Consider the following 13,293-nt stretch of genomic DNA (forward strand, 5'->3'; position numbering starts at 1 on the left):
ACTGAGAAATCCTTTGATTAAAAACTTGATTAATTGAAGTGGAGAATGGAGACCCCATGTGTAGGTTCAATCAATCACGGAGCGTAAGAGATGTAACACTATAAGACTTTACGCGTAAGATGTAAGAGAAAATGTGAGGCCCATACAAGATATCTAGCATATAAGCAATGTTACAGCTTAGCTGAAGAGTTTGCGAGATATTACATAGTTCCTTCTCTCTTTCTAATAGAACACATCCATCACTGGACACACAGCCCATCAATCCTGACTGTTTTTTTTTCTCTTATCTACTGTCGCAGCACCAATCAATAACAAAAATTTATGGCACTAGACGGTTTTTTATACTGATGCGAATCTACCATCTAGAATGATCTATTCTTTGATGTTGAGGGTTTTCAATCAACGGGAAGATGTGAAGAGTTGAGGAATTGTGTAGAAAGCTTTCAGGTCATGAGTTATTACAATAGACAGGGAGAAACAACAGGCTTCCTGCAGAAAACAACAATATTTCTCTCCCGAATTAAAGAAAGTCAAAATTTATAATATGCCTTCTTTCGAGCTAAACTTATTGAATACGGGGAAACTAATTATTTGAAATATGATATTAAAATGTTTCTTTTTCACTTGGTAAATTTGTGAGTTTTAATAAAATGTAAAGTAATTGTATAGTTAAACTCCAGTTATCTATAGAGAAACTCACTATAAGGGCCGTTTGCACAGTGACTGTTTAAACTAAATTTCATTTTAAACTGGTTTATATCCAAATATAAAGAAAATAAAAATCTCAGTACCCTTTTTTCAAATATTTTATCACAACATCGGTCATTCGGTCAATCTTGAAAATGGCATAAATGACCGAAACATGTTGTGATAAAATATTTAAAAAGAAGGGTACTGAGATTTTTATTTTCTTTATATTTATATTACAAGTACCCCTATACAGGAAAGAGATAAATAAGATGGTTTATATCCGTATAAAGTCTAGTTTGTTATAATGTGTTTCATTTTCAGTTTAAGCCACCAGCTAATTGAATCGAGTTTAAGCTTTGACTGTGCAAACGGCCCTTAGAGGGAAATAAATTAATTTTGGCGGAAAGTTTATTCATTTCACTGTTGATTTCATTTCGTTTTATTTAATTAATTAGAGGCAACACGCTTCCAAGAAGTTGAGTATTGCTAACCAAGCCCATACAAACTCGTGCGATTTTATAAATAATTTCTGGGGATGACTAAAAAGTCCAAAAGAGTTCAATGAAAAAACATCCGACATTTCCTCAAGTCTATTACAATTTTACAAGTATTGCTAAAACGGGAATCGTAGTTGTAGTGGGGAACATGATGAAACATGTATTCAAATGTTTCCCCAATAACCAATTTCATTATTTTGCCTATCAGTTGGCACCGCACTCAGCCAACATTTTTGTCATGTTTGAACAAGCAATCTAGAGACTCCCAATACCACAACCAGCAATTCAAAACTGAATAATAAACGATGATTATTTTGCCAACGGCGTCAACACAGCCACTTCCAATGTACACACAATCGATTCGCTCTTTCATTTTTCATCGTTTCAGTCCAAAGCACAATGTTATTGGAGTCCATATTCAAATATTGGAGAGGAGTGGCTTCCATCGATGATGAGCTTTTGTTTGCATTTGTCACCATGGTAACCGCGTCTATCATGTTGGAGGGCGCGACTTTACTTTCACACTCCAGTGTGTGTTACACAACAGGTTATAACCGCTACATTACTTCCGTGCATGCTATTTTACTAGAAGGTAAGAAGACCATGGGTGGTAAAGATTAATAAAGTAATTGAGGAGATAATACCAGAGCTATGATACTCCATTATTTTGTAAGGGCGTTCATTGTAAAAAATTTAAATAAGAAACGTGTCATTGGTCCAGAAGCCTGGAATATAAGGTACTGGGCGATAGAGATTAGAATATTATACCCACTTACAAAATCTTTGAAAAAATAGATTTATTAACACAATAATAATTTGTGAAAGTACAGTAAAGGCATTTATTATAAAGATTTTAAATAAGAAACGGTTTTTAATCTTATTAATCAGCCCAGAAGCCTAGAATGTAAGACATTGGCTAATAGAGATTAGAATATTATATCCACTTGAAAATGTATTTAAAAAAATCAACATAACACAATCAATAATCATTCGTTATTCAAAAACAATTAATAGCACTTCATTTTTTGTCGAACTACTCAATATAAACATTTTAAATAATAATCGTACTATTGGTTAATAAGTCAAAATGGTGAGAATATAAATCAATGGAATTATGCATTATGCAGGCCTACTGTAAAAATTGTATAATAAGAGGGAAAATAATGATAAACTGATGGTTTGTCTAAACATTTCAATAATAAATATGCTATTGGCTCAGAAACCTAGAGGGTGAGACACTGAGACGTAGTGAATAGGATGATAATGAGTGCAGTTGACAATTTTCTGCCCTTGCATCTGCCTTCTTTACAGAATAGCTGATACCAGTATATCTGTTGTAATATTTATTTAATGGTTTGTCTAGACAAACCATTAAATAATGTTTGTTAGACAGAACAACTATTACAGACTATTTATTACTATTATATTAACTGTTCATTCGTGTTTAATATAATAAATTACATGTTATTCGTCAAGGAAATATATTTTTCAATGATTTAATAATACCATAGAGAAACGATAGCATAGATATCCCATGGTATAGGGCGTTTATGTCACAAGTTTTACTGTTATCCCAAGCCGATAGTTCACATAGTTCTTTTCTATGCAGCTGTGTGACGCTGGTAGTCTCTCAAATTGTGCCGTTCATACACTATCACCCCACCAAAACAGTAAAAATTGACAATAATCGATAGTAATCGGCTTGAGATAACAGTAAAAGTTGCGACATAAATTCCCTATACCATGGGATATCTACTTACGCTATTGTTTCTCTATGATAATAAATTCTCATTTGAGTGGGGAAATCTAGAGTTGGTTGTTTCAAGTATTTTGGGTGATTCGGAGAGCATTGAAACACTCGTATTCTACAATCTATTTAGAATTATTCAATGTTGTTTTCCACCACTCACTGCTTACTATTAGATCACTTTTTCAATTAGTATCACTTTTACTATTAGTATCTTCAATAAATGAATTTATTCACTCACTATGACAACGAGATCTTTCGACAGGTCATAATTGTGACAACCATGAACCTGTACGTAAGATATCGTTGTCACAGTAAGTGAATAAATTCATTTATTGAAGATACTTGACTGCTAGTCGTTATATTTAACAACAAAAAGTAATATTAGGTACCGCAGTTTCAGCAGAACTAGAGTCTACTCAACTCAATAATATTCCTCAACTGAGCTGGCATGAGGCTATTTATCTTACAATTTAATTTAATTCAATCGTTTCGTTTTATCTTCTGAACATTCCTCTAAAAATTATATGCCCTATTCTAGATGTAGACCTACAAGCTATGTATTTACATTTTATTCAAAATGACAAGTATTTTACGCTGTGAATAATGTGATTTTTTAATTCTTAGATATATAAACAGATAAAGGGAATTGTCACAGTAAGTGAATACATTTATTTATTGAACTTAACTGCTAGTCATTCTATTTAAAAACAAAAAAGTAATCTATTTAGGTAGGTACCAGTTTCAACAGAACTAGAATCTACTCAACTCAATAATATTTCTCAACTGAGCTAGCATAACGCTATTTATCTTATAATTCAATTTAATCAATTGTTACGTTTTATCTTCTGAGCAATCCTCTGAAAATTATATATACCCTATTCTAGAGGTAGACCTACAAGCTATGTATTTACCCCGAGGAGTACCAGGATGCGGTTAAGGAGATATTAGGTACAGGGCACGTGCCAAGATATTCCATAGAGAGCGTTTCCCATTTCTTCAAACTGTGAACAATTTTGAATATTCTCAAATTAACAAAATATGTAGAAGAGAGACATTCGATGTACATTATTAGAAGTATTTTACGATGTGAAATAATGTGATTTTTTATTCTTAGATATAATTATGAACAGATAAAGAGAATTGAAATCTTTTTAATCATCAGGTTCAACAGATAATACGATTTCTAATACTTTCAATAAAAAATTTAGTACCTAGTACAAAATAATCGGTGTTCTAATACCCTTAACTCTCCTCATTAGGGCTTCGCCATATACAAATCGATCCAATTATTTCAGTCACTGGTAAAAGGGCAATCCAATTTGCATAATATGCTACCAACAACTTGACTAATGCCGGATGCCGGATAACGTCTAGTCTCATTTGTAGTTCCAAAGTTGTAGGAAACTTCGTGCAACTAGCATTGTACGAATTGAATACAGTTGGTGGAGCAATTTGAATAATCAGCAAATCATGAGGTACGCAAAGCTATTCATTTTTCTTTTGAAAACACTCCTAATAATATTGTCTCAGAGTTCTAAATCTAATGAGATATTAGTGTCTCACACTGATACAATCTTCATGTTAATATAAACTGAACAAAATCATGATTTGATGTCTAATATTTGACATTTGACTTGATTTAAAAATAAGTAAGGAAATTCGTTGTAATGAACGTCTGATATATTCGCCTAAACAAAATAAACAACTATAGAATTACTTGTGAAACAAAATCTATTAGTGTTGTTATGTTTTTATTACAGTACTTCTTTTCAATCGTTGATTGCAAAATTGAACGGATCGTTATTATTTATTATTGGGTGGGATAATAATAACGGAATTGTTAGTACGCTTCAATTGACCATTAATTTATAGGACTATTACCTAATTGGATATTTTTAATAAGGTTCATCTCTCAAACTAGAAAGGCTTTGAACATTCACTTTAAATACTTTCGTCTTTCTATGAACTTTTGCAAGCATAATGTTGGGTTAGAATTAAAGTTTAAGTTACTTTGGAATCATAAAATATATAAATAAATCTTGAAACTATCTACATTTGTTTGTAATAATAATCCCAATTCGTTTGCAAGCGTAATTCCTGAAAGATTTATAGAGAACGCTATAATCATTTCACACTGTTGTAGCTGAGAGCTTACTTAAACGCGGAAAATAGTAGCTCTTTAGCAACATGAAAGATAGATGAAGATAAATTTGATCAAGCTTTTACTGGGTTCCGATTCTTCAACTTTACAACCAGCAGCTCAAGACACATCGTTAAAAAGACACACAATATAGAGAATGCTATTAAGATCACCCCTATATTTTTATTGGATCCATCACAGCTCATTGAATCAACTGCTGAAATGAGACTATTTTTATGAGCCATTCCCAAGTTTATTTTTATAGCAGCTTTAAAAGTTGAGAAAGGACTATTGCCTGAATAATATCGCTGTGGTAGGCATCTGGAGCTTATTGCACTGACTAAGTTACATTCACTAGCTACTATAATCTTAAAGCTGAATTCAATTTCATATTTTTTGCTCATTGGATTATTTTTATTCTGTTCAATACAACTGTTTCATAACAGATTTTCATGATGATGTTCAAAGTACAAATGACGGCTGGGGGGGGGGGATTCTTTATCGAACAGTCAACTTGAAAAACACTTTTAATTATTTGGGATTTTCAATGCTCCACTTAATTACCTACTTCAATGGAAGGACTTTGCGAGGCATCAGACAGATGATAAAAGAAAATATGGACAGACAGAAATAAACACCCTGCTTCCTGAAGAAAAATAAAGAAAAAGTTGAAGGAGTATAATGGAGAAAAGTTGAGGAAATAGGAGGAAAACTTCATTCAACTCTGAAAATTTACCATTAATTGCGTAGAATTTGCTCTGATGAGAACGAGAAAATCGAACCATATTTTTATGATGTTTGTGATAAGGTAGAATATTGGATAAGTAAGTCCCGATGTGGGGAGAACAATTTCTCAACAAATCATTGAATTATGGAAAACACGAATAGGCTATATAGTGAGGTCTATGTTATAATGGCAGTGGAGAAAGACGATAGGAGAAAAACGTTGCCAAACCTCTGTCTTGTCAATGCCTTCTATAGACGGTAGCAGATACAGGTTTATTGATGTAATATCAACTGTTTATTCTCGTTTAAAATAATCAATCATATTTTATTAACCAATAAATTATATATTTATCAATTTCATAATGAATTTACATAATTAAGATGTAATATTTTGTTAATTAATTATTAAATCTACATTGATGAAAGATGATCTAGCAAAAGAGCAAAGCGAGGAAGAGAAATTTTATTCAAATTCAGACTTTGAATAATTATTAAGTTACTGTTCTAGATTTTTTTAATTTTAGACTATAATAGTATCTATTTGATTCAAAATTTGCTCGTTTACCTGAGTATTGAAGAGCGTAAATTGTATTTTGAAAAGTGGAAGTGACATAACCAACATTTTGATTTGGACAGGATACAGTAGTATAAATTGGAAATGGGCATGAGCCTGTTGTGCCTTTCCTCATGTTTAGTAGCTGTACACAATTTATAAATAAATGAATGTATAAATAAATGATAGCAATACCATTGCTAATCAAACACTGCCATTATAACGTGGACCTAACTCAGCTGTACCTATTCAAGGATGGATGACACAAAATTCATAGAACATATTATTGAGCTTTTTCAAATATAAAATTATTTTGAAATAGAAACAAATATTCTCAAGTTTACTCTGTGGGAAGACGACAACGCCGAATTCAATAATTAATTAGCAATATCACAGTCCATAAATTGTTCAAAGTCTATGGAATTTTCTTAACAGTTGTTGATCTCTGAAATAGAAACAAATATTTTCAAGTTTACTCATTAGGAAGACGACGACGACGAATTCAATAATTCGAAGAGTAAGATTACCAATATCACAATCCATATAAATTGTTCAAAGTTTATGGATTTTTCTTAACCATTTTGTTGATCACTGATTGAAATCTGTTCACTGGTGATTTTTTCATTTGAAGAGGTTTGTGTGTTGGTGTTGTCCAGATTCCGAGCGCCGATCGCTTCGCTGGACTGCATGGAGGAGTTCCAGAGCACGAACGATCAGCTGTGCATGCAGCTGCAACAGCAGCCCTGCAGCAAGGAACAGCTGCTGCTGCAAGGCCTGAGCACACCGGCCTCCGTCACTCGGCAGTCGTCCACCGTCACGCCCGGTCTACGCTACCGCAACCTCGGCAAGAGTGGGCTGCGTGTCTCCAATGTCGGACTAGGTCAGTACACACTACCTTACTATGCTTATTACGTCTAATAATATGGAATGACCACTTACAACTCAAAGCGCTGCTATTTATTTAAATCGACCACATTGTTGTCGAATATAAAAGCTATACTCTAACTATACACTCAAAGGGCTACTTTATTTGCTGTGAAATGAAATGAAACTCATCAAGTACCCTTTTGGTTACTTAAATGGTTATTTTAAATGTTGAGGCAGAAAAGTAGGGAAACCAAGTCAAAATCGCTTACCAATTACATACAGGGAAATTTAGAACATTGCATTATGTGCATCAATGAAATATTATAAAAAGGGTAGGAACTTTATGTGTTTTATTATTTTCATATCAAGCTATACTCCAGTTTCTATGGTATAGCGTAGAGAAACAATAGGATAAATAGATATTCCATGCGTTTATGTCGCAGTTTTCAATGTTAACTCAAGCCAATAGTCCACGTAGTTCCTTCCTGTGAAGCTATGTGACGCTGGTAGTCTCTCATATTGTGCCGTTCATACACTCTCACCCCAACAAAACAGTAAAAATCGACAATAATCGGCTTAAGTTAACAGTAAAAGTTGCGACATAAACGCCCTATACCATGGGATATCTACTTACGCTATTGTTTCTCTATGGGTGTACTAATAAAGGACTCGCTAAGAAGCTGAAAAACAGCACTTGAAGGGCACCCAGCCACTGGCCATGTTACAAAGTACTGGTAGGTGGAAAAGAAGAGAAACCAGGTCTAAATCGCTTGCCAAACACTAAGACTACAGGGAAATACAGACTATATTATAAGTGGTAGGTTTAGTTCCGTAATTTTTGTAGTTATGTCAAATAGGAGAAATTATACCAAATATTTTTGAATTTTACTTTAGATTTTTGATCCAATAAATGGAGTGCGAACGCACACACCGGCAAACATACGTATGCAGATAGACGGAAAAAACAAACGTCTGCATGCAGACGTGAGCAGGTATATCAAGACAGACGGACATTAAAGCTCCTGGGGAATTTTCTTCAATCTGGCTGCATACGTCTGTCAACTACTGTGTGCGTTCACTTTCAAAAAAATTCGGACATAAATGAAGCTTTCACATACTATCGGTTGTTTCAAAAACTGTATGCAAACTTTCAACTCCCATGGAAAATGTACGGTATTTACCGTTTCTACAGAATTTCAAATATGTGTGAAAAGCCTGATGGAAACTACATTGGCGATTTCTAAGCAATTCCAGTCATTTCAACTTGAAAATGTTGATCCATTCATCAGTGACTTTATGGATGACTATAATGGAAAAAAGCAATAGTGATCAACGGAAATCAAGGGAAAATCGACACATTTCGTTGGGCTTCAGAACACTGTACCGACAATTCACCATATTGATTATCCATTGTGACTGTGGTGATATATCAAGACAGATGACATATTGAAGTGGCTAAAGGAGCCACAAAATTTGAGAATTCATGGTTACAAAATTTATATCATGGGCTATTCCTGTGAGGAATGACAATGTTTAACATGACTATGCTCAATTGTATAGTTGTTATTCATATGACTGTACTGTATTGAACAATAAAAAAATATTCTATTCTGTTTTGGACAAATAGCCTGGTCCACACGCTCAAAAGCTCGACTTTGGGACCCCCAAGGCGTCTTGAAGGCGCCTAGAGATCGAACTCTATGGTGTCGAGCCACCCTCACACCAATAAGCGCTTAACAGCCTCCAATCACATATCATAAGATGATAGGGGTAGTAAGGTGATGGTCACAGAGCTGAACAGCGTGTCCTCCCCACCCTGTAATCGGCGGGTCTATATAGTCAATTGTTTCCGATTTATAGACCCAGAAACATGGTAGTCTCAATTGAGCCTCCCGCCAAGTGCTATTTTATTAGTGCATATTTTATGAGTGCATAGCTTTATTAGTTTTTGGCAAGCAAAAGGAAATAGTTTAGCAGAAAGCTACCTGAGAATCAGTCAAGATTATGCAGGAAACTATATGATGTGCGTGGCTGACGTCGGGAATTTGAAGACGCCTGCTTCATTGACTTCCAGAGATGTTGTGATCCATGACAACGCCTGACCCCACAGTGGTGTTACAACAAAACAGCTGTAACGAAGATTTTCGATCTCCTGCCATTCAAACCTGACTTGGCCACTATAGTAGCTTTTACCTTTTCCATGAAATACATAGCTTGGAGGGCTACAGGTCTTCAAATCTGATGAGGAGCACCAAGAAAACGGCATCGCCCACTTCAACTCATTTGACAGCAACATTAGGCTAGGCACACGCCAGTTAGTCAAGACAAGACTAGTCACGTTTAGTCACAATACTTCACATTGTTGCTTATGACACAACTCACACTGGTTAGTCATTGCCATTAGACATGTCTCCATAAGCAACTATGTGAAGTATTGTGACTACCTAGCCTAAGGCTGGTCACACACCGATTAGTCAAGACAAGACTAGTCATGTTTAGTCACAATACTTCACATAGTTGCTTATGAAGACATGTCTAATTGCAATGACTTATCAGTGTGAGTTGCGTCATCAGCAACAATGTGAAGTATGACTAAACATGACTAGTCTTGTCTTGACTAATCGGTGTGTGACCAGCCTAACTCATTTAACAGGTCGGGATTTTTGTAGGCTGGTCCACTGGTATGACAAATGTCTCAATCTTTTCGGCAATTTATGTAGATGAATAACAACTATAAGTGGTGTTATTTTATATTTAATCGTATTTCCCATATGCATATACCTATGGGCTTCATTGTTCTGATTGATGATATAGCATTTTGTAAATTGTTCTGCTATGTAAACAATATATTATAGGACAAAATCGCAATCCTACAATTATAGGACAATAAAGAAGTTTCAAAATTAAAACAATCAAAATCATTTATATGATCCTATTGTCAATAGGGGGTTGAGAAAATTACCATCATCTATCTGTAATACAATAAAGGAAAGAATCGTATTATACATGCACAGGATAGGAAATACACGAATGACGAATCATCACTTAACTTGAAATTTTGCATATCGATTCTTAATTTACCGAGGATGGTTATGGGGATATTTTGATTTCTTCAAGTTCTCAGTAGGTCAAGTTTTTAGTTAGTAAATTTTCTAATTAGACCCTTACGGAGCACGGGTTACCTGCTAGTAAATAATAATATTGGAAGATATATTATTCTAATTATAAGCCAGACATTGTCCTATATTCCTCCCAAGTAAATGTAAGTGTAATATGTTTGCTAGAAATATTTTAAAACAATAAAACTATTCTACTAATTTTATATTCCTTCCGCTTTTTGGTACTTTTTTTTACTTTCCTTGCCCTATTACCATAGGTAAGGAAAGTATTGCTTTCCGAAAAAAATTAAGGTACCCCAATTTCTAAATTTCTATACGTTTGAAGGTCCCCTGAGTCCAAAAAAGTGGGTTTTGGGTATTGGTCTGTATGTGTGTGTTTGTGTGTGTGTGTGTGTGTGTGTGTGTGTGTGTGTGTGTGTATGTGCGTCTGTGTACACGATATCTCATCTCCCAATTAACGGAATGAATTGAAATTTGGAACATAAGGTCATTACAATATAAGGACCCGACACGAACAATTTCGATCTGATGCAATTCAAGATGGCGGATAAAATGGTGAAAGTGTTGTCAAAAACAGGGTTTTCGCGATTTTCTCGAAAACGGCTCCAACGATTTTGATCAAATTTACAGCTAAAATAGTCATTGATAAGCTCTATCAGCTGCCACAAGTCCCATATCTGTGAAAATTTCAGGATCTCCGCCCCATCTATGCAAAGTTTGATTTTAGAACCAATTATCAGGCTTTAGATACAATTTAAACAAAAAATTCCAATTGGAAAAGATTGAGCATGAAAATCTCTTCAATTAATGTTCAGTAAGATTTTCACCTGAAATTGAAAATAAGGTCGAAATTCGAGAAAATGTTATTATTTCAATTACAAACTGTTGGCAAATGTTGATTCTATTAGATCATTCACTATGGAGAGATAGCAAACTTCGTGTGTCTCCAGCCTCATTGTCCTGTCACCAGCTGGCTTGGATCTTTGAATAGTGGACTTGAGATGCGCGGGAACACTAGCGTCAGGTGATAAATTTTCATAGCGGCAAGGAAAGTTGTGTGAGTGCGCCACACCAGATTTTTTTAAATTAGTAAACAGCAAATTTCAACTATCCAAATTGTGATAATGAAGTGTAAATACCTGATGTTGGTGTTGCAGGTACATGGGTGACATTCGGCAACAACGTGAGTGAAGAGACGGCTGACTGCGTGGTGCACGCGGCCTACGAGTGCGGCATCAATGTGTTCGATCTTTCCGAGGCGCACTGCGGCGTCAGGGCGGAACTGCAGTTGGGCCACATCCTGCAGCGCAAGGCCTGGAAGCGATCCTCCTACATTGTTACAACCAAGATTTACTGGAATTCAAAGTGAGTCACATAAATAAAAAAAACATTCATTTGTCCAAAGTCAACATGAACTAAACATAACCAGTATAACAAATCACAATGAAGCTTAGAAAAGTGTACAACTTAGGGCCTTATGCTAACACCACGTTTAACGCTAAACCACGTTTACTAGTAGATATTGATCATAATGTGTTTCATACAGGGTTTAAACGAACAGCTGACATTTCTCCGTTTAAACTGATTTTCTGCATACAGGCCTAAGTGACGTTTACACAGTTTAAACCAAAAATCAATTTAAACTGGATTAAATCCGTATTGAGTCTTGTTTGTTATAATGTGCTTCATATTTCGTGTTAAAGCCACCAGCTGAATCGGATGAGTTCAATCTTTCACTGTGCAAATGGCCCTAATGCCCATTTCACACCAAAGCTGGGCCGGGCCGGGCCGAGCCGAGAGGAATCGGCCGAAGGCGGATCGCCGAGCGGAATCTGCCTTCGTTCGCACTGAAGCCGATTCACTCAGTAGGTTTTCTAGCCTTGTAGTGAGAACTCACTACGTGGGAAGATCGAATTAACTGAAAGAAGGCAGAATCCGCTTGGTCGAAAACGCTCGAGTTGAGCGTCAAGCCGACTGCACAAATCCGCTCGGCTCGGCCCGGCGTTGATTTAAATGCTCCCGACTAAATCCTGCATAGTTAGCGCGCACGCGGATTCCGCTCGGCTCGGCTCGGCGCAGCTTTGGTGTGAATCCCTACTAAGATTAGTTGGAAAAATAGGTCTGTCGAATTTGAAACTATTTACTTCTACCTTGAATAATGGCTCACGGTCCATTATCTCAATAGCAGTTAAACCCAAGTTTATCTTACTCCAATATTGAATCAATAAAGTTTATAGTCACAACTATTATAATAGCATTTTATAATATTTGTGACTATAGCTTGATTATAATATTTGTGACTATAGCTTGATTATAAAATTATAATAACATATTATGTTATAATCAAGCTATAGTCACAAATATTATAAAATGCTATTATAATGTGTTACATTACAATGTTAAACCTCCAGCTAAGTCAGTTCCGTTAAAACTTGGAAAAGCATTTTTTCTTTACGTCCTTGTAGAACATTTTGAGCGGTCCCCTGAAATGTACTATATCAAGGTTCCACTGTACTGGAAAATGAAAAAATATACTGTAAAACATTATAAATTGAACCATAGTACAGTATATATAGAAGTGGACGTTAGAAGCATAACATGTACGCGTAGTGGTCTAGTTACGTTCAATCCTTAGAGTCCATGGAGTGGGATGATTATTTCACTCCATAAGGAAAAACTTGGTAACTTTCTCAAATATTATGTTTCAGGAGTAAACTACGACTTTAAATCGAGAAAGGAATGTTCGTTTAGAAAATATAATGAAACTACAGGTGTTTTGTAACTCATTAAAAGTGAGAGATATTATGATTAGAAAAATCTATGTGTTTTATAATAGGTAGTTTTTGAGTGACAACAATCTTTTATCGAACTGTTTTTTGTGTATGAGATGTGTAATTTCTAAATCGATAACTAGATTGTTCAATATAATAGGGGTATCCATTCACTTCAGA

General features: G+C 35.1%; 1 protein-coding gene and 1 long non-coding RNA gene across 13 annotated transcripts in view; one reads left to right on the plus strand and one right to left on the minus strand.

The window, feature by feature from the left end:
- Positions 1-13,293, plus strand: part of LOC111052455 (voltage-gated potassium channel subunit beta-2) — an 88,102-nt gene that overhangs the window by 55,432 nt on the left and 19,377 nt on the right. For 10 of the 11 annotated variants that reach the window (XM_039425009.1, XM_039425008.1, XM_039425000.1 and 7 more), the window contains 2 exons: positions 7,013-7,236; positions 11,500-11,707. In XM_039425009.1, coding sequence (XP_039280943.1) covers positions 7,044-7,236; positions 11,500-11,707 — 401 coding nt within the window. In that variant the 5' untranslated portion in view covers positions 7,013-7,043. Of the gene's footprint in view, positions 1-4,310; positions 4,413-7,012; positions 7,237-11,499; positions 11,708-13,293 lie in introns of those variants that run through there. The other variant, XM_039425007.1, reaches the window with a different exon arrangement.
- LOC120350631 overlaps positions 1,965-13,293 on the minus strand; it is a 33,951-nt gene continuing 22,622 nt past the window's right edge. For both annotated transcript variants that reach the window (XR_005570956.1, XR_005570955.1), the window contains exons 3-4: positions 11,482-11,695; positions 1,965-3,938 (exon numbers count right to left, since the gene is read on the minus strand). This is a non-coding gene — a long non-coding RNA (uncharacterized LOC120350631). The remainder of the gene's footprint in view (positions 3,939-11,481; positions 11,696-13,293) is intronic.

Source organism: Nilaparvata lugens, chromosome 3 (assembly GCF_014356525.2).
Source record: "Nilaparvata lugens isolate BPH chromosome 3, ASM1435652v1, whole genome shotgun sequence".
Classification (NCBI taxonomy): Eukaryota; Metazoa; Arthropoda; class Insecta; order Hemiptera; family Delphacidae; genus Nilaparvata; species Nilaparvata lugens.